This window comes from Tyto alba, unplaced genomic scaffold (assembly GCF_018691265.1).
Source record: "Tyto alba isolate M040663 unplaced genomic scaffold, T.alba_DEE_v4.0 Super-Scaffold_48, whole genome shotgun sequence".
NCBI lineage: Eukaryota > Metazoa > Chordata > Aves > Strigiformes > Tytonidae > Tyto > Tyto alba.
Window position 1 is genome coordinate 10813653 of NW_024881324.1, and position 19541 is coordinate 10833193.

At 45.1% G+C, this 19541-nt stretch overlaps 1 protein-coding gene across 1 annotated transcript; it reads right to left on the reverse strand.

Moving 5' to 3' along the window:
* Nucleotides 1-231: 231 nt before the first annotated feature.
* GCNT2 (glucosaminyl (N-acetyl) transferase 2 (I blood group)) lies at nt 232-19175 on the reverse strand. Its single transcript, XM_042806796.1, has 4 exons — nt 19048-19175; nt 17078-18230; nt 2938-3030; nt 232-1775 (listed from the first exon to the last, which is right to left on the reverse strand). Exons 2-4 carry the CDS (start codon nt 17997-17999, stop codon nt 1585-1587), a joined length of 1206 nt encoding a protein of 401 aa, XP_042662730.1. The 5' UTR covers nt 18000-18230; nt 19048-19175; the 3' UTR covers nt 232-1584.
* Nucleotides 19176-19541: the final 366 nt, after the last annotated feature.

The window sequence follows — 19541 nt, forward strand, 5'->3', positions numbered from 1 at the left end:
ACCTTCCCTGGGGGTTACCAACCGTGCTCCAGGACATCTAAATATGATGTGTTGTTGTTTCTGAACTGCTGCACTTTCCGATCCAGTTTATTAAAAGACCCTGAAATTATAAACTGTTTAATAAAATTGGTGGTAAATTGCTGTTATTCAAGTACTCTTTGAGCCATTATCACTTGTTCAGAAGAGACAGGAGAGCAGCACACACTCTCCTTAGATTCACGCATCCCAATTTATACTGCCTTCGTGCTGCTGATTAGGTCACTCAACACTGTGCTAACTTGCCACAAAAATACAACCATCACAGCTACAGCAAGAAGCATTCATAGTTTTGCTTTCTTGCTTTGTTTTTTAGGACACAATGACCGATACTTGTAATTTTTACCTTCTGTTTGCCCTACTAAAACATTCCCAAGCACTGATTTTTTTTTTTTTTTTTTCTCTGTGGCATGTCTAGTCTGCTGAGATTTTGTGTGCTTTAGCAGGTCATGTAGACTTGGAAAGGAAAATTCTGCTCAGCTATTTAATGGCCTCCCTCTAGTGGCTGTTATTGGGGAATAAAAATAGGGCTGTGATGAAGTGAACCCCATGGTTAAGTATGTGCATTAACCATTACATGAAGATGAAAGGAAGTAAACTTGGGAAGAAGGCTTATGCCATACCAAAATATGACACGGAATTACTGAGTTATTGCCAAAGCTCAGTTACTGCTCGTTCAGTCCTGAAAATATTTATCTTGCTATTTCCTTTCCCAATTTCCATTTCTCCCTCTGTGTCCTTACACATGACAATCTAAGAACACTGGTAGTCCAAAATCTGCCTGTAAAGAGTTTTTTTTTTATTTTTTCCAGTTCTATCAGTTGGTCAAGTAAGACAAATACGCAAACCCCTGTTTTTCAGCCATGGAGAAGGGCTCCTGTGCCTGAAAGCCCATCTGATTTTTCTAACCGCACCCATTGATCTAGTAAAAGATGCTGTTTTCTCTTACAAACCTTGTCCCAACAGATATTTAAAGAACAGGTAAGATCTGGGAAGTGCAGCGTCTTTACTCCATTTCCAGTACTTTTCCATCAGTTCTCTGTAGTAAATATCAGTATCTTTGACAAAACCGTATCTGTATGTATAGCCAGCAGTTGTGTTCCTGCTTTCAAGATCTTGCTGACTGTGACTCATTACCTTTTTGCTTACCAAATGTGCATGCTTTTCTTTTAGACACGAGAAGTACCAGGGGTGCATGACTGTTTATATTTTTATAGAAAAAGATAGCAATGACAGTGTGGGAAGACAAAGTACTGGGTCTGGAAAACAGCCCGTTAAAAATGGCAAAAGTGCAAAGTTCCTCCAGCTACAAGAAGAGCTTTGCCCTGGTGTCTCTTTTTGGATCTCTCAAGCTCTGGTCTCTGAGTGTTAAGTGGAAGGTGAGATTTTCAGGCTGTGTGAGACAAGCCAACCTGAGCTGCATCTACAGAACATCCTAAAGAAACCTGTCTCATGAGTTTATGCTTCTGGCACAGCAGACATTAAGATTGCTGCTGCTGCTGCTCTCTTGACTGCTTTTATTGATGTTGTAGCCTGTGGTTTTGCTTGCTAAAAATACCAGTTGGGTTCCACTTGAACCTCACTCTGGGACAAGGTTCTCTGCCGATGTCTCAGCTCCAGGCACTCCACAGTCAGGGGGTATGTTCTGAGTTCAAACTTGTTTGCAAACATACAGGTGGAGTTAAAAAGCCACTTGAGGTCACCCGTTCCGTATACACAAATGCCTCTGACATAATGGCCTGCAAAAAGAAAAAAAAGTAATGTCAGAATCAAGGATCCAAATCATTCTTTTTAAGCAATGTTATCTGCAAAGGCACTATGAATAATCTCCTACACAACAAACATGCTAAAAGGCCTACTGGATGTGCAGTGGGAATAAGCATGAACCATGGGATGAACTGAAGGAAGTTACTTCAGAATAAATAATGAGCAAAATAAGGAGATAGCTCAGAAAAGAAGTGTTACTACTTGAGAGTCTTTCTCAGGCAAGGCTGAAACAGAGAAAAGGGGAATTTTCTTCTGCCAGTGAAGAGAAACGAATACTTTTACTCACACTAGATTTTCCACTAACTCATTCTGGGTGATAATGGTATAATTTCACTGATTTCAATGTAGTTATGCTAGAGTGAACCTGCCGTAATTGAAGCTGACTGAAGTTCTCAGAATTTTTCTCCTCAACACAAACAACTATGTTATGGATTAAGAATTCTTGAAATAAAATTTGTATCATTAGCATTTTGGTATTCCCTTTCTTGTCCCACTTGGATATGTCAGAATTATTAGCAATATGCAATGTACAAACCAGTGACTGAAAAATCAAGTGTGCCATACAGAAGATTATCTCCTGCTAATGTCATGTCATGAAGTAACGCTACATAGGAAAACTCAAAGCTCAGCCATCATTGTCAGCCCACAGCTCCTCAGGTTCCACATCAGCTGTGGCTCTGGCAGGCATCAGTGCCCAGCTCAGAGCTGGGATTTTTCCAAGTTCACCCAGGACACTTTCCCTGCACACTGCTGCTGGCTCAAGCGCATCTGTGTCCTGGCATGGGACATACACGAGGGCTATTCCCTCCCACCTGCGAGAAAATTCCCCCAAGGCCTTCAAGAAATTAGTCATCTAACTCATGTGAATCCTAATTGCTGCCAGATATCCTCCTTTCCAAGGCTGATATATTCTATAGAATTCATGATGAAGGAACAACTGCTGCAGCTTTCTCACTATCATTCACATATGGACTTTGAAGGGCATGACTCCTTTCTAATGTTTTCTCTCCAATGAAGTGCTGTCTAAAGACTGTCTCACATTATGATTAGAGGCTGGAGGAGTACAGGAACAACAGTCGAGTGTTTTTCACTGTATGAACAGGAAGAAGAAATGGAGAAAAATGTACACATTACCATGACAACCTCCATGGCTCTCTTCCATATCAATCCACTTTACCGCTTTCAGGTCACCTTCCCATGATGCGTTGGGCATGGAGCCTGGGACACCTGAAATTAGATAACAGGAAATCAAATAATGAGTTCTTTTAACAGCTAGGTGTTCTGATTTCTGTCCACTCTCTAGGACCTTTCTCCATAGAACTGGGATGAAATTCTTAGGAATATGCATCAATAGATGCCTGGCTGCTAATCTTGTTGTCAAGTTTCTTCATTGAAACAGCTTTCATGACATAATCAAGATGTCAGCCCAAGAGACCTAAACATTTCACTTGAGAAATAAAAGCCCTCTTTTGCAACAGCCTCAGTAGGATACTGCATCCAGGCACAATCATTTATGTCACCTTCCCAACCACCGCTGCCCTCCAAGGGCTATTTGAATACTGGGCCACCAACTCCTAGATCCTCCACATGAATGTAAGGGAAAATACCTTCCTGTTTTTTTCATTGGTTGGTTAGTTTTTAAGAAAAGAGGCAACAGGAAAAAATTCAAGCATGATATAACTGGATGGAGTTGTTGAAACTCAATTATAGCCTTTAATGTTATAGGATAATATATATATATAAGTATAGGCAGATCACAGGACCCGTCTAGGAGATAAACTGGTAAGAGGACCTCTCCTCGTCCGTAAATGATCAAGTCCTGCTATAACCTGACAAACATTCATTTTAAGTAATTAAGAGGGAAATTCTGAATGTGCGGTATTTGATATTTGCTGAAGAGTAAACAAGCAACATGTATGCAATATGCAGGCACCTGCTGTGAGTCAAGGGAATTTCAGTATCTTCAACACAAGGCAGGAACTATAACAGAGCGTTGCCATGGGATGAAGCCTTTGCCTTTGTAAGCAAGAGCTGATCAGGTAGGCACAGCTAGGGAAACCCCCACGCCTGATCTGTACTGCAGTATCATATACAATTCAGTGAAAGAAGTTTATTGAAGTACTTCCTAAAACTGTTTTTAGAATACAGAAGAAAAGAGAAAAAAAAAAAAAAAAAAAAAAGCAAAAAAAAAAAGCAAAGGCATAAAATAATAAAAGCTTTCTGTGAACTCATCCCTTTCAGCAAATTTTGTCTTTCTTCTTGGCTCAATCAGTTGTTGGAGAACAGAACAATGATACAGACTGTGTAACCGCCACCTGATGTAAAAACCACTTCTCTAAGAAAAGCTGGAAAAGCCCCAATTTCTCACCATGTCACACTTGTATATAACTTATTTGCCTGCCTGGAAGAAACTAACCATCTTTTATTCTCTCCTGCCCTGCCAGCAACGACTGTAGCGCTGCCCCTGAGCTATCAAATGGCAGCACAGGCAACATGTGGGGAGCCAACGTGCGTGCCAGCAGCTACAAAACCACAGACATTATTTCTGCTTTCTCCTAATGAAGCTGAAAGCAAAGGGAAAGACTGACTTGCTCAGGTGCAAAGAATTACTGCAGTGCTACCACCGAGGAGTACCTGGGACCCAAAGCTTTTTAACAAATGCAGCAGAAGCGCCAGCACTGGCGGGGGACAAGGGGATTGGTACCAACGCACCCCGACGCCGTGGGAGGCTGGGGCTGAGGGGTGACGGGGCGAGCTGGGGCATCGCTGCTGCGTGCCGGGGGGGTGAGGCTGGTAGTGATAACAGTGTTAAGTATTATTACTATTATTAAATACTAATGACCCCTGGTAGTACCCTAATCATAGATGTTGCAAAAGTTAAGCTGTTTTAACAGCTAAACGTGTCCAAGTAGCTTTCTTCCAGATTTTTAATAGGGATACTTAAAGCCTGTTATTCCTACTTCCTCCTGTTTGCCTTTTAAAGGAAACACTTGTATGAATGGCAGGGAGGGAACTATGCAGCCTTTTATTTAAACATCTTTGTAACGTGTCTATTATTATCTGTCATTGGTACTAACTCTGTAACTGAAAAGGCAGATACTTTCCTTGATTTACAATGAGATGAGAACAAATGTCAGGGAACCTAAGCCCCTCAAAATATAATTTCAACTAAAATGAAATTGAGATTTTAATCTCTAGTTCTGACCTCTCTCTTTCTTTAAGGCTAATTAGCCCATCTTTCTGATTTTCATAATTTCATTTAAAATGTGTGTTAATATAGGCTATTTATTTTGCTGGTTAATCACAATCCTAAATGGGGTGATTTGCCAGCAGTTGTGTAAAGCACAATTTCAGCTGGTGACTGCAGCACATGCAAGAAGCCCTCAGTGCCAAAACAGGAGCTGAGAGTGTGTCATCATCCTAACCTTGGTGTTTTCTAAAAAATAAAGGTGAAAGCAAAGTAAGATTTTGCTACTCTTTTGGGTTTTTTCTGTTCCTTTCCTAGAAGGCAACAAGTACAGTACCTCTACAGTTACCATAATCCAACTATTTTGCTTGTGAGCTTGAAGAGAAGCACAGTGAAGGACAAACTAGACCCTAAAAGCACTGTATAATGTCAGAGGGGTTTGGGGTTGGGTATTTTTGAGAAATTGCATGGGAGAAAGGTTAAGCATCAGTGGTTTTTTCTGTTTGCTTGCTTTGCTCTGTGTTTTTAAGGATAGCTTGATCCTGGCAAGTAAGGATGGTTGTTTGCAAATACTGAGTCATGACTTTGATATCAGATTCAAAAGGACCATATGATTCAACAACAGAACCACCATAGCACTTTGCCATAAACAAAGATATGTGGCAGCTATAACCAGAACTTCATGACTTTATTTCTCCCCCTCTGTATATTAGGCTGTTATCAAATAAAATAATATGCAAAAACGTGCGGGTTTGTCCTGGGGAAAATTCAGAAAATGTTACTCTTCCACAGAAAACATTAAGCTAAAGATAACAGTTTATAAAAGACAGAAAGAGGCAGTGATGGCAGGGGATAAACACTTTAAATGGCCTGGGATGTACATTACCATCCCAAATTAAAAACCTGTTCATAACAGATGGCAGTAAACGTGGTGTGTGGAAAGACTTGGAAAATGCTGACACAGTGGGAAAGCAAAAAGATGACTGGCAAAACAGGAACGACCCCAGGACGTCTACAAAAACACTGGAAGGCACTGCCTTCCAGGAGTACAAAACTACTGACTTCACATTATTCACCATCTCCCACATTGAGTGAACGAGGCACTTTTGTAAGCTAATTAAAGAGTGGGAGAAAGTATAGCTTAGCACTGGGAAAAATAAAAAAAAAAAAGGATTTACCACATTTTCCTTTAAATATTTGTTTGAGCGACTGGTTTCAGATGTGGGAGCTGTTCTGGGGTCTTGTTCTTATAAATACAGTTTGTCTGAAAGGTGGTGCTGATGGTGAACATTAAGATAAACTGCAGCACAAGTTACTCACTCTACCTGTGTCCAACTTTCATCTCCCACTCCATCGAGGTTAGTGGAGTTTTGTCCCCAGAAACAAGGAGGGGGGGAAGAGCCGCCTCGCAGGCAGCAGTACTGAGCAAGGCCCTGGAAACGAGTTGGCCACCACCAGGTCTTAGGAACAGCGGCCACCAGAACTGCACCGCTCAGGTGTGAAGACAGTCACAAGTGACTGGAAAGATAGGCCAGCCCCTCCGATGCCTTTAATTTCATCTCTTCCCTTGGTGGCAGAGGTTTGGAGGCAGGAAAAACACTGCTTCAGAGCCTGGATCTCATCCACTGGAAAAAGGTAACACAACTTCCTTCTCTGCTAGTCCTTTCCTGTTTTTTTGCCATTGCAATTCCAGTGAGAGTTGATCTGCACACGTTGGCTTCAAGAGGTAGCCCGCTCCCTTTCCTCCTTGCATCGCTTCCACGTATTATGAAGACAAACATTGGCAGCTTACAGAAAATGAGCCACTGCACTGGTTATTTCTGTAATGTGTGCATAAGCCGACATTGGGCTGGAAATCTTGCAGCATAAAAGGCTACCTGGTTTGCCTTGACCTTCCAAGTCCCATACCTGTGATTCTGGCATCAAACCAACACATCAGTCAAAACCTAGCTGCCAGTGGGCTACTCTTCACCAGTCCCCTGAAGCAGCCTGTGCTTCCTCATCAGCATCTCTCTCTAGGGAAGGAGACAACTCCTTTACACTTCTGTGCCACCAACTGATCCAAGCTTTTCTCCTGCACTTTATAAGCTGCTGCATAGGAGCCTGTACTTCAGAAATCTGACTGAAATGGTGTACCTATCACCCTTGGGAATATTATTCTGCAAGGCCTGGTTGAAATCAACTATAACTTTTGCTGGACTTTGGGGCCATGTATTTATGTTTGGGAAACACGCAGGGCTTGGGGTGGACCAAATATAGGCGAGCAAGTTCATTCCCTTTCCCCTACAAGAGAAGGCATGCAGCCTACCAGTGTGTGAGAGGGATCTGGAAGTTCACAAGCCCCTTTGGTGGCTTTTGGAGAAGCAAGATGGTACAAGGAAGTACATGTAAGACTAATGAGGCAGTATGGACAAAGAAGGTGGAAGCCAAGTGGATGCCAAACTGTGTCCCTGGGTCTTCGTGGGGCAGGCTGTCCCTGAACCCATCACACTGCAAAGCCCACCACCTCTGGGAACCTCCCGTAGCCAGTCATGGGTGCTGCTCCCACCAGAAGACAGCTCAGCCACGTGGGTAAATCTCCAGGACAACAAAGTCAAGGAGGGGCTGTGTGCCCTCCTCGCTTGACAGTAGTGCCACCAACATGGGCTGTCACCTGCCTGGGTGTTTCTCCATGTGGAACAATGGGAGCAGTGACAACTCACAGTTGAGTTAGCAGAGTAGCAACCCTCCTAGCTGCAGGATAAATCCTGCACCTGGACACAGGGCTTCATGCCCAGGTTCATCCCATCTGCTTTAGCCCCTTCCAGGTTCTCCAACAGTTAGATAGGTTTGCTTGTTGTGGTGGGGTTTTTTATATATTTTTGTCATCTTACAGAACTGCAGTAGGGAGGAATGAAGGAGTTAAGCTGTCGGTGTTAGGAAGATGAAGAGAAGCTGATGAGAAAATGTGGGTAGGATGGAAAAATGGTCATCTCTTAACCCTGTACAGCAACAAGAATTTGTCTGACCAGTTTCATAGGACAGCATGTAAGAACAATTTGCTCTGAAATCTTGGTTTGTCTGTTTTCTTGTTTGTCCCACAAGACAAGTTCTCTCACCCGTCCATGGGAGAGAAGTAGATGGTAAAGATATGAGAGACTCCTCAGAATAAGGTATTTTCTCTCAAGATGAGATTGAAACAATGGAGGAAATAACCCACCACCTGTCCTTAAAAATGCACAGAAGCTCTATTTTGCATTTTGCCACCATAAATTGTCATTTCAGTGGAATATGTGAATGCAAAAATATGTATGTGGAGGGGTGAGGGATTAACTAAAATAAACTCAAAAGTGCCAAGCTTTAAAGCAGACCTCAGAACCTGAAGAGAAGGAAATAAAACTCAGGAAAAAGACAAGCTTATTTAAAACTACTCCTTTCAAGACAACAGTCTGAATTAAGGCAGTGCATGCCACCTCCTTCAGCCGTCAGGCTGTTGACAGTCATGAGAGCGCTAAACTGCACCTCCTGTGTTGAATCATCTGATGGGTAACAAGGAAAGGGTCTCAGTTCTAGTAGCTTCCTTTGATGATATGTTTTGAAGGAGGCTTTTCTGAGCTGTTACTGACCCATAAGCTAAGTCTAGTGTCTCTGGCAGGGTTGCAGTCCTGCGTCAGAGGAGCTGAACTCTACAGGGCTGTGGAGGAAACACCGGCTCGGCTTCCTGGGGCAGGAGTGAGCTCCAGGGACACACCGGGCACGGAGGACAGCCGCCGGGAGAGCGGCTCTGCAGGAGCCCCGGGTGCCCACCCTGGCACCCATTCCAGGCATGGTTCTGCCAGCTTCCACCCCGGCTGCCCAGGCAGGGTGCTGGCAGCAGGGTTTGTCTCTCAACACGCACAACGCAGCTCTAGGTGTGGCCAGATGGATTTACTCATAGGTGAAAGGCGGGGGCAGGTTCAGGTGGCCTGCTTGGAGTTCCCCCCTCACAAAAACAAGGGCTGCTGGCAACTCAGCATCCGGGAATGTCAAGAAAAGTCTCTGTTACTACAGCTGGACTGAAGCTTAGTTAGTTACATGAATGAGTTGTGACAGACTAGCTGATGCCAGAATTCAGAAAGAAAAAAATTCTTCCTTAAATTTCTCTCATCTGATTCTGTTCTCCAAGGAGTTGCGCTGTTTGGAGACTATTACACCAGTGTCTGATAGTTGTAAAGATAAAGGAGAATCAAACGAAGGAACACAAGCCCATTTATTAGCTGTAGCTGTTCAAAAAGACTTCTCGAAGATATACCCTTCCTTATCCTGTCATCACTAAGCAGTGTTTTAGTGAGAAGCAAACGATTGGTTGTGAAGGAAAGTATTGCTCCTATTGAAAGGAACACTTAAATTCCAATGACTGCAGATTGCACAGAGACCAAATATTTTAAGTCATATCTTCTCAGGTGGACTATAATATCTGAATGGTAAATAGAGGACAAGCGTAATTTTTCAGGAATTTCTGCCATGAAGAAAGTGGTTTTGTGATGGCTGCATCTGTGTTGCAACATCTTCCCCTTAAGCAGGTTTATTCCAGAGGAAGGTTTTGATGATGAGATTACAACAGCTTTGCAGGCATGAGACTCAGTAACAGTTGCAGGAAAATCCCTATTTTTTTGTGCCTTATTTCTATAAGAACTTCTTGCTCAATCAGGAAGTCTCATTAAAATAATGGAGAACGTGAACAAGAGAATGAGCATTAGTTATATGAGTAACGCTGGAGACATAGGTACAAAATACTTCTTTTCTAGAACATGGCTTATTCAGCTAGCGTCACTAGAATCATATTTAAAGGCTTCTGCGTCTCTGCCTGTCTTGAAGGGTGGGCACCACATGCCTGTGATGTGGTGGGTACACGAGATATACTGTATCCCAACTGTCTTCCTTATTCTTCTGTCTACCATTCAGTTCCCAACCAAGGAGTTGCCATCAGGATGGTGCAGATATGCTTTCAAAATTTGGGGGGTGGTTTAACACTCTACTCACAAACAAAACTATCCATCATTTTCATTCCTTCCAAATCACTGACAAAGGGAATCAATATGTTAGCAACCTTCATCCTGCTTGTAGGGAGCTGAGCTGAGTCTGATTCTTTGCACTTAGACAGACACAGTATGCAACTGTGTCAAAAAATGCTTAAAATTGTAGTTGGCACGCAGCTGGGTGAACCCTTGCAAAACTAACCACAAGCTATGCAGCATCATCTTTCATGGGTTCCCAATTTCTGTGTGAGATCAGCAGCAACAGGAGAAAAAGCCTCACTCAAAAATACTGGGTGGAGGTTGCTGATGTGCGCAGATGCCTGGCCTTGATGGGAAGCTGCTGGAGGCCCTGTGGTTCAGGGGTCTGCCCATTCATATCAGGGAGTGGTCTGCGTTTGTGGCTTGCACTGGAGGCTGTGGGCTACTTCCTCTAGTAATCAACTACCTCGAGTTTACGCTGATGCCAAAGCTTGTATACTTTTGCAGCAGGCAGCAATGGCATGCTGTGCACCCAGTGTCCCTTCTGGCCTGGCACAATAGCAAAAGCGACGTGGTGCTCCACTTTTTCCCCCCTTCTCTGGTACACAGGACCCACAGCTGGTCCCCGTTCTGCAGGCTTCTTGCAGATACCAGGAATGAAGGTGCTTCTGCCCTGGCACTTTCCCTGCAAACACCCAGCTTCCTTTACCCCCAAGTGACGGCCAAGTGCCACTCATGACCTCTGTGGAGGGATATACATGACCAAGGCACATCCCAGAGGTGGGACCATGCTGTCCACGGGTGGCTGGGTGAATTTTGTGCTAGCCAGAACAAGAGCAGGAAAGAGAGCTGCAGAACTGTGGCTAACAGCTGGCATGGCTGCTAACCACCTTGCACTCCAAGTAAGGGCAAACCACCCCAAACTAGTTGCCATTGCTCTCTGCAGTGACAGGAAACAAAGAATTGCTGAGCTTGGCACCACAGTTACATCGCCAGTATTTCGGGGGAGAGAAAGGAACCATACGTTAGGGTCTTTTCATGGAAGCTTAGAAGGGCTGCTCTAGCATGGCAGGGCACATCTGCAGCCTTGCTCAGCTGCCAGAACATAACTGGGCACTTGTACAGGGCAGGGATTGAGTGGGTGATTTCTCTGACAGCCAGTTGCTGCATGCAAACTTTCTCTTGCAGCTCATAACCTGAAGGGATTGATAGGGATTTAACAGCACTTATATCGGGACTGGCAATACTCACTGCATCTCTGCAAAACTGAGACTGATGCCCCAAAGAAGTGATCCCCCCAGTAGCCTAATGCATCCCCACACCTCCTTGCCGTATATGCATCCAAGCTGGAGACATGGGTACTGGGGTGAGGTGGAAAAAGCAGTGTGTTTGGAGGTGAATGTTCTCATGCAGGGCTTTTTTTGTGGTATCCAGGAACAAGGATCCTAGATGAGTGTCAGAACCTGCAATCGCTTGCACTTACCATCAGGGAAGGAAAGCAATTGGAAAGGGGAACGTTGAAAAACAGGTGAAGTTCAGCACGGGGGAAGTGGCAAGAGATGGAGAGCAAGGAAAGGATATTGAGGCTGGAGAAACGTAGAACTAAGGAAAGACCAACCAAAATGGCACTCTGGTAGGAGGGGGCAGCTGTGGAAGAGCAGGCACTACCTAGCTACTTACACAACATGAGCCCTTGACATTTTGGAGTCTTCTACTGGTGCGTACGTGCTGGTGTGTGCTTTAGAACCAGCACTGTGCTTGGTAGTGGTGCAGGCTGTTCCCCAAATGGGATCCCTGTGTCACCCTTAGCTGCTGCCAGTACACTAGGTGTGCTGCTAATGTACATGTTGTGGTTTGGTTCCACCAGAGAAGGAATCCAGCCCTTGCGCACTAAGATCATTATCTGGATAAAACTAGGGTGCCATATGAGGGGAACAGTTGGATGGAAGGCACTTCAGAAGCCCCCCTTCTGCTCCCAACTGAAACATTAATTGTGTAACCACAGTCAGCAAAGCAAACCTGTCCGTGCAAAGCCTGCATCCAGGGCGCTGTGCTCTGTCTGTGCAGCAACGCCGTGCCTTTTGGAATTGCATGGCAGTGATTCCTCAACTGTTTCCCTCAGCAACAGTGCCACACGAAGCATATTCCCGAAGTTCTTGCTCCTCTTGTTGATGGCTTTGCACAGGCCCCTCAGTTGTGCTGATGCAATTTCTGTGGAGCCACACAGTAAACCCCAGGGGACCAGCACTTTGCTAGGAATAATCCTTCCCCAAAAGCATCAGAGCGCAGGTGCAAAACCCAATTTCTCCTGGTGATAGCTGGGTTTCTTGTTATGCCTAGACGGTTTGTAGTATTTGGACAGCATGGATATTGCAATGCAATGCTCCACTGTGTCTATCCAGTGTGGTCCCAGAAGAGTCATCCCCAAAATTCTCTGCTTCTTCACCCAACTTCTTGATTCTTGACTCCAGTTCACTTCAAAATCCAGCTGTAGCTGTGGCCCCACATGTAGCAACTCCTGCCCCTAGGAATGGAGAGGTCCTTCATATCTGCTAGTGAGCAGAGTGAAGGGCACCTCAGGGCTGGTGCTGGTCAGAGGCCCTGTGGAGAAGAGGATGCTCTGCTGGCACCTCTTTGTGACTAAATAGCTAAGACCTCATTTGCTTTTTCAGTTGCATGGCATCTCCATGCATGTTGGTTAAGTTTTGAAGCTAAAAACGGCGACTGATAAAACACTGCTGTCCCTACCACAGCCACAGAAGCTGTTGCACATACCCTGGTAAAGCAGGTAAGAGACAACACCTCAGATATGTTTCCCAGGCTGCAGCAACTGTTCTGGTCTCTTTGTAACAGGGCAGAAAAGACAGAGGCCAGCTTGCCAGGAAGCTGTCAAGAGGGACTCCAAAAAGGGGCTGGATAAAATAGGGCATTCTCAGTAGGCTTGAATTTTGGAGAAATTCCCTAAAATTAAACCTAAACAAGAAACTTGGAAAACAGGTGCAGGAGACTAGGGAAAATACTTACTTTGCATGTACACAAGTGTATTGAGTCACACTTTTGAGAGAAGGGACAAGGATGGTGGTTAAAGTATTCTGGGAGATGAGCCTTTTACCTAAATACGTACTGCTGGCCTCTGGTGATTTATTCCCCGTCCCTGAACACCCTGGCTGTTCATTCCCATAATCACCAAGCCCCTTCAGGCCTGCCAGCACAGCCATTTATAGGAATACGTACTGATCCAGGGCAAGGACTTATTACAAATGAACTCTTTTACATTTTCCAGGCTGGTGTTAAGCCAGATCATTTAAAACAGAAAGATCATCTATATAGATGAACCTGGTTCCAGAAGAACCTAGCAGAAAGGTCAAAGTAGAAGACAGATGCTATTTTTACAGGATATTGTATTAAACTACCTGTGGCACACAGATGACATTTGCTCATCTGACTATGGGCTAGCCCTTTTAACATATTTATTTTGGCTTTGAGGATGCACTCTTGAATATTTCCTTATAGCTTACTTGTCAGTTGGAGGGTATGTATGGTATAATCTTGAAGATTAAAGCAGGCAAAGCTATGACTTGTTTCACAAGGTGAGAGAGCTTCCTATAGGTAAAAGCTTTAGCACAAAGACCTCCTCATGTGAGTTTTAAACAGACAAAGTTTGTAAGAGTGGTATAATCCACTCTTTCAAGTTTGTATCTCTGTATCCTCATTTCCTAGAAATGGGTCTTAAATGCAATAGAAAAAATATGTTCAACTAGCAGTGTTGATTCCCCAAATACATCCCATCTGCACTGGGATAAAAACTGTACTGATAAGAAACGTGTGATGCCCTTAAATATTTCTGCCCTGCCTTCTAAGCTCAGATGTTCAAAAAATGCCTGTATGCAGGTGGTGTTGTAGAAGGTGGCTTGAACCAGGCTCATGACTCACTGTCACCAACTGACTCCTGTTCCTCCTCTCCTCATTTTCCTCTCCTTTTTACTTCTATCTGCATGTTCGCCCCCCAGCTTTAATTTGTGCTGTCTTCAGTGCTGGCTAGATTCTTCACCAAGTCAATTCAGTTCATAGACTCAAAAAAAGATTGGTTTTCTTCATATCTAGTGTGTTACACTGACAAAGCTCCTGGCACAGGGCTGGTGGGCAGAAGGGATGAGCACGAGAAAATGTCCTGTTTTGGCAAAAATGAGCTTTTAGCACTCAACCGTCTTGTGCACCCTCACCCCTAGTAAAGAAACGGGTCTGGTGCAGAAGTGACAGTGCAACCAGACTGTTATTCTGAAGGTAAGCCAATTCTGAAAAAGCAGTTTAATCCAGTTCATTAGTCTGGGAGTCAGGTGTCAGTGCTCCAGCGCTGGCTTTGCCCATGGCCTGGTTTAAGACACTGGGAATATAATTTTGCACCTTTCTACCTGCTTCTGTGAATGGGAAACAATAACACTGATCTCCCTTGTAAAATCGTGTTGGTGTCTCTCAATGAGAAGTGCTACTACTACTTCTGACCTTTATTTTCCCACTTGAACAAGGTGTAAATTACTGGTAGACCAACATATGTGTATGTCAATGTACATATCAGTGTGTGCCCCAAGGGATTATAACCTCGAGACTGCCTGCATCCCGAGTCATGCATATGCTGCAACCATATTGCATGAAAGAGGTTTCATGACTCTGGTTTGGAAAAGGATTCAGTAATGTTACCCCAAAGGACCCAGTAGCACGGGCTGTGGATGCACACCTCTCCCACAGCGACCAGAACCTTCTTGCTGCTCTAGGTGAGCAGAGAGGGGAGAGGTGGCCCAGTGGTTATGCTGCTAGACCGGGATTTGGCCACTAACCTGCAGTGTGGGGGTGCATGCTTCTTGTGAGACTTGGGGGGAAGTGACCTGGGCCGGTCACTTCAGGCCTACATACTTCGCAAAACTTTCCTTTAATTTCCCCACGCTTCTCTTCCTTATCTGAAAAGTGACTTTCAAGAATTTTCTGTCACACAGGAGTCATGTGGGAGATAAGTGTTCTGAGATAAATACCAAAGATAAGTTAAGACTGTTATTTGAAAACCAACAGAATGGGAATTGAAAGTCTTTAGCCTTTGGGGGGCTAAAAAAGAATCTTGGTTTTCATTGCATGTCTTTGGGTAATAAGCACACAGTTTTATGATTTGGGGACCAAACAGTCTTTTTTAATCTTTTATCTGAACTGAGATTTTCATGGCTGTCTGAAACTATAAATATCTGTTTGATTTAGTTCTTTCATGATATGCTGTCCATCCAAACTGGTCCTTAAATGATCTCTCTGCTTGGCTGGAGGCCTATAACTATTTGTTTTAACAGCTGAACCACTGCCTGACACCATTATCTCCCTCTGATGTGCCTGAAAAGCTAAAAGGTAGTGGCTTGGTCAAACTTGGACAAGAGGGTTTTTTTAGAGCTGGGAACTGAGTCCCAGACAAACACCCCATGCACCAAGAAGGATGGCTTCTCACCCCGGAGTCACTCGAAGCTCTGGATCTGACTTGGATACTTTCAGGTGACTTCCACACCCTGTGCTACTCTTACAAGTTTGGATTCAAAATCCTGGACAACAGCAGCCCCTGAGTACATCTGTCAGAGCTTTGTGGCCATTTTTGGCCAGGCACCCTGAAGTGATGACAGGGAAAACAAGGAAGAAGAAGGAAACATATCTGCTGTGGAAATGTTGCATCTTTTGGATGAAAAGAGAACAAGAACAAAAAAATCTTACACCGGTGTGCAACACTGGAAAGCCTGCAGTGATGAATGTGGAAATAAACAATGAAATATGCAGCCTATGTAAGTTACACAATGCAGCACGACAAATGTCAACCACCTAAAGCTTTCTGATTGTGGAGAATACACCTGGTGCCAGGTTTATTGCTTCTGAGGTGATGGACTATGATAAGATCACAGCAACCAACTTCCTGGAAAAGTCAGCTAGCTACAAAAAAAATATATGCTGATGATCATACTGTAAATATCTTGATCAGTAATCATTTGTGCATCTTGTGCACACCAGTTATAAAATATAGTTATTGGAAGAGTGAGCACTACTCTCACAGAGAGTTATGTGATAATTTGAAAGCAGGCTGGCCTCACAAAACGGACCTCCAGTCTGCTGCTTAGGTTACAGTAAACATGCTCTGCCTCTTACTGCTCCCTGTTTTCATTTCCCACAAGTTACAGTAGAGAGAGGGTGGAAAGAAAAAAAAAGAAAAAAATACAGGAGAAGAAATTTATCCTTGCTTCCACCCCTTATACCCCTGCTTTGGGCTGCTGTGAAGCTCTACGGAGTCCAGAGCAGTAAAGTCCTACCAGGTGCTTCTAAAAACAATGTGCAGGGGGAAGAAGTCCTGTGCATCTTCTGACCCTTTCCCAGTCATAGGAACAGGGTAAAATTAATTGTAAAGGTATAAGGTAAAGATGAAAATATTGGCTCTGAATCTGTTTCTCTGAACAAATCCTTGACCTTGTACAATGGAGTTTAGGCTGTAGTTATGAATACTTTTTTTTTTTTTTGCAGGTGTTACAGGAGAGCTCGTTTGTGTGCATGTATGTGTGCCCACAGAAAAGCACACGATGACTAGAAGCAGATTCTAGCCTGAACTCAGATTTTCTGGCTCTGGAGTAATAGATAGAGAGGGAGGAATTGACTTCTATTTGTGGAAAAATAAAATTCCTCCCAGCAAAATGAACATCTTGTAGAAAACACTTTCACTACAATGCTGACGTAGCTTATATATTTTAATTTTTATTCCTTCTCTTTTCTTCATCTCAATTTTTACAGGTAAAAGGCTTAAATCAGCTGAAATGTCTAAGGGTTTCAATTTGAACTTAGATCCCCTGTGCTTTTTCCTGCTCAGACGCAGAACGGTCATGCACATCCTTCCTGACGCACTCATCTCTCCTTCAGTGGTCAAAAGAGGCAAGTAAGCTTATTAGATCGATCAGCCTTTTATATCAGTTACAACCTGATGACGTTCTTCACCTAGGCTTTGTCAAAATCGACCTCGGGATACGTGTGCCCCTGCGCGCACGCGCGAGCGTGCCTGTGCTGGCACGCGTGCGCCTGCGGAAAGCAAAAGCGAAGGCGTGCTCACCTGGGATCCTGTTGAGCGTCACCCAGAAGTGCTCGTCGGGGCTGTAGGTGTCCTCGGACCAGGCCAGCAGGTCGACGGCGCGCCGGTCCCGCAGCACGAACTCCACGAAGGGCCGGGTGACGGCCACGTACGCGGAGCCGAAGTAGACGGTCAGGTTGTGGGGCGGCGGCGCCTTGCGCACCAACGTCCAGAGCACGAAAGAAAAGGAGGAGTAGAGCTGCTCCCGGTGCACGTATTTGGTGCGGGCGGTGATGTGGGGGGGCGGCAGCACCCCGGGGGTGACGTTCTTCCCCCCGAGGCCCTTCAGCAGCTGGACGATCTCCCGGTTGGTCTTCAAAGGGAAGTCCTGGCCGCAGGCGTTGAGCAGGTAGCGCCAGGGCACAGCCGAGGCCAGCAGGTCCCTCATGCAGTGGAGGTCGGCCCGCAGGCGGGAGGCGCCCCCGTAGACCACCCGCTCCGCCCGGGAGGCGAGGAAGGCGTTGGGGAAGCAGCCCACCAGGCGCCGCACGGCCCGCCGGAATGGGGCCGGCGCCTTGGCGTCCACGTGGACGCAGTAGACGTTTTGGGGCGCGTAGACGGCCCTGAAGAGCCGCTCGAAGGTCTCGAAGTCCTTGTGCAGGGTCATGACGTAGGCGATGGGGAAGGCAGCCTCCTCGGCCGAGAGGGCGCGGGTGATGTAGTGGCTCTGCGTGATGTACTCCACGCAACTGGATTCTCTGAACGATGTTTTCAAAGCATTTTCCTTCAGAAAGGGCGCCTTGTCTTCAAGAAGTGCTTTACAGGCTTCTGCTAAAGCTGGACTCGCCGATAAGTTCAGTCTCCTAAGAGATTTTTGTGCATGCAAATTAACAGCATAGAAAACAAGTGAAAGTGAAACACTGAGAATCAGGACAGCAAAGAAGCAACATCGGAGTGTATTCATTGCTCCTCAGAAGAAGAGTCTCACTCGAAGTATTACAAAGAAGTCAGATCAAACACCACAAACAGCTTGTTTTGCTGGCTGTGCCTTCTTCCTGCTGGAGAACGCATGCGTCTGATGCATAGTATGCAGCTGCTGTCCTTACTTTCAATATTAATAGTTTTGTAGTCATCGTTGATGTGGACGCAGCATAAGTGGCGAACAACTTGCAGATGGAAGCAGCTCCACAGCACCCTGAAGATTAAATAGACATATTGCAAATGGCTTGGTAATGAACAGCCGGCACTACATATTTCACAATGTCCCTAAATTCATTTTATGGGTATGTTCTTAACTGCCTTCCTCCCCACTCTCCCTGTGTTTATCATATAGCTATAGAACTTCCTATACATGCACTCTGTGACAGGAAAGCCTCACATTTACTTCTGGTATAATGTTTTTTTTTTTACTTGGAGAATTTTTTTTTAAGCCACCCAAGTGTATCAGTCATCACTGCTTCAGAATTATGGAAGTCCAGTTCAGCAGACCGTGCTACCCTGTAAGGCCACCAGCTCTTACATATAAGAAGCAGGAGAATCTTTTTTTGCCTCTGTGTAGAGTTATATCAGAGCCATCAGGTTTTTGCAGCAGTGTTTTCTTCATCTGTAAATTTGAAATCTGCCAGATAATTTCTTCTAAGTGTCATGGGTGAGTTGGGATGAGCTCCGTGCTTACAACCATCACAAGGAACTGCGTTAGCAAAACCTGCTATTTAAACTACTTAAGCTAAACTTAGACTTTCTGATGAGACATTCTTGTTTCTAAAAGCCATGCATGCATTTGGTGTAACAACATGCTTATGCAATGAGAGCTTGTGGCATGGCTCTGACTGATGTGAAATACCTGGTAACAAACAGCATGTTTGGGGCATATAAACTTTTTTCCAACATCACGTCCTTTTGCTCCAGTGCAATGTAATGCTGAGGCAATATCAGACGACCTGAGATTATGCCAATAAACATTTTAACTGGGCAGTCCGGTGTGCTACGGAGGCAGAAATACCATCACCTACCTGCCAACTCATGCAGACAGCTCACCCCAGGCACTGGCGGGTCCCTCCCAGAAGCTGCACTTTCCGCCCATCGTGGCCCCAAACAGTCTCTGGGATTCTCTGTTTGAACAGATTGAAGGCTGCAGGCAGTGGCTTCAGCCCACCAGGTACAGTCACAGGCTGTAATGAGGAGAGGAGCACTGGAGAAGCTCTGGAAGGACTTAGGGCCAGAACGTCCCCCAAGAGGGGGGCACTGGTGCCAGACAGACCTGGCAGTCAAGCTTCCCTGGTGAGGACAAGGAGCAGAGCCGCTCCTCGCCAGGAAGCGAGCCAGGACAGGGAGGGAGAGCTGCGGTCACGCTGGAGACCCAGTGCAGCCTTCTGTGCAGACACCAGCGCCTTCGGAAGGAGGATGGCTCCGATGGAGCTGAGGGGCTGGAATGGAGGTGTGCAAAGTCCCAGGGAGTAACGGAGGCTCACCTGACGCTGCTGAGAGGTCATCTGGAAAATGCTGC

Bases quoted from the DNA above. Each gene is read 5' to 3' on its own strand.
- GCNT2 (XM_042806796.1), bottom strand. From the start codon at position 17,999: ATGAATACACTCCGATGTTGCTTCTTTGCTGTCCTGATTCTCAGTGTT. The intron at 3,031-17,077 runs GTGAGCACGCCT...ATCTAATTTCAG, and splicing joins GACGCTCAACAGGATCCCAG to GTGTCCCAGGCTCCATGCCC. The intron at 1,776-2,937 runs GTAATGTGTACA...TTCTTTTTGCAG, and splicing joins GAGCCATGGAGGTTGTCATG to GCCATTATGTCAGAGGCATT.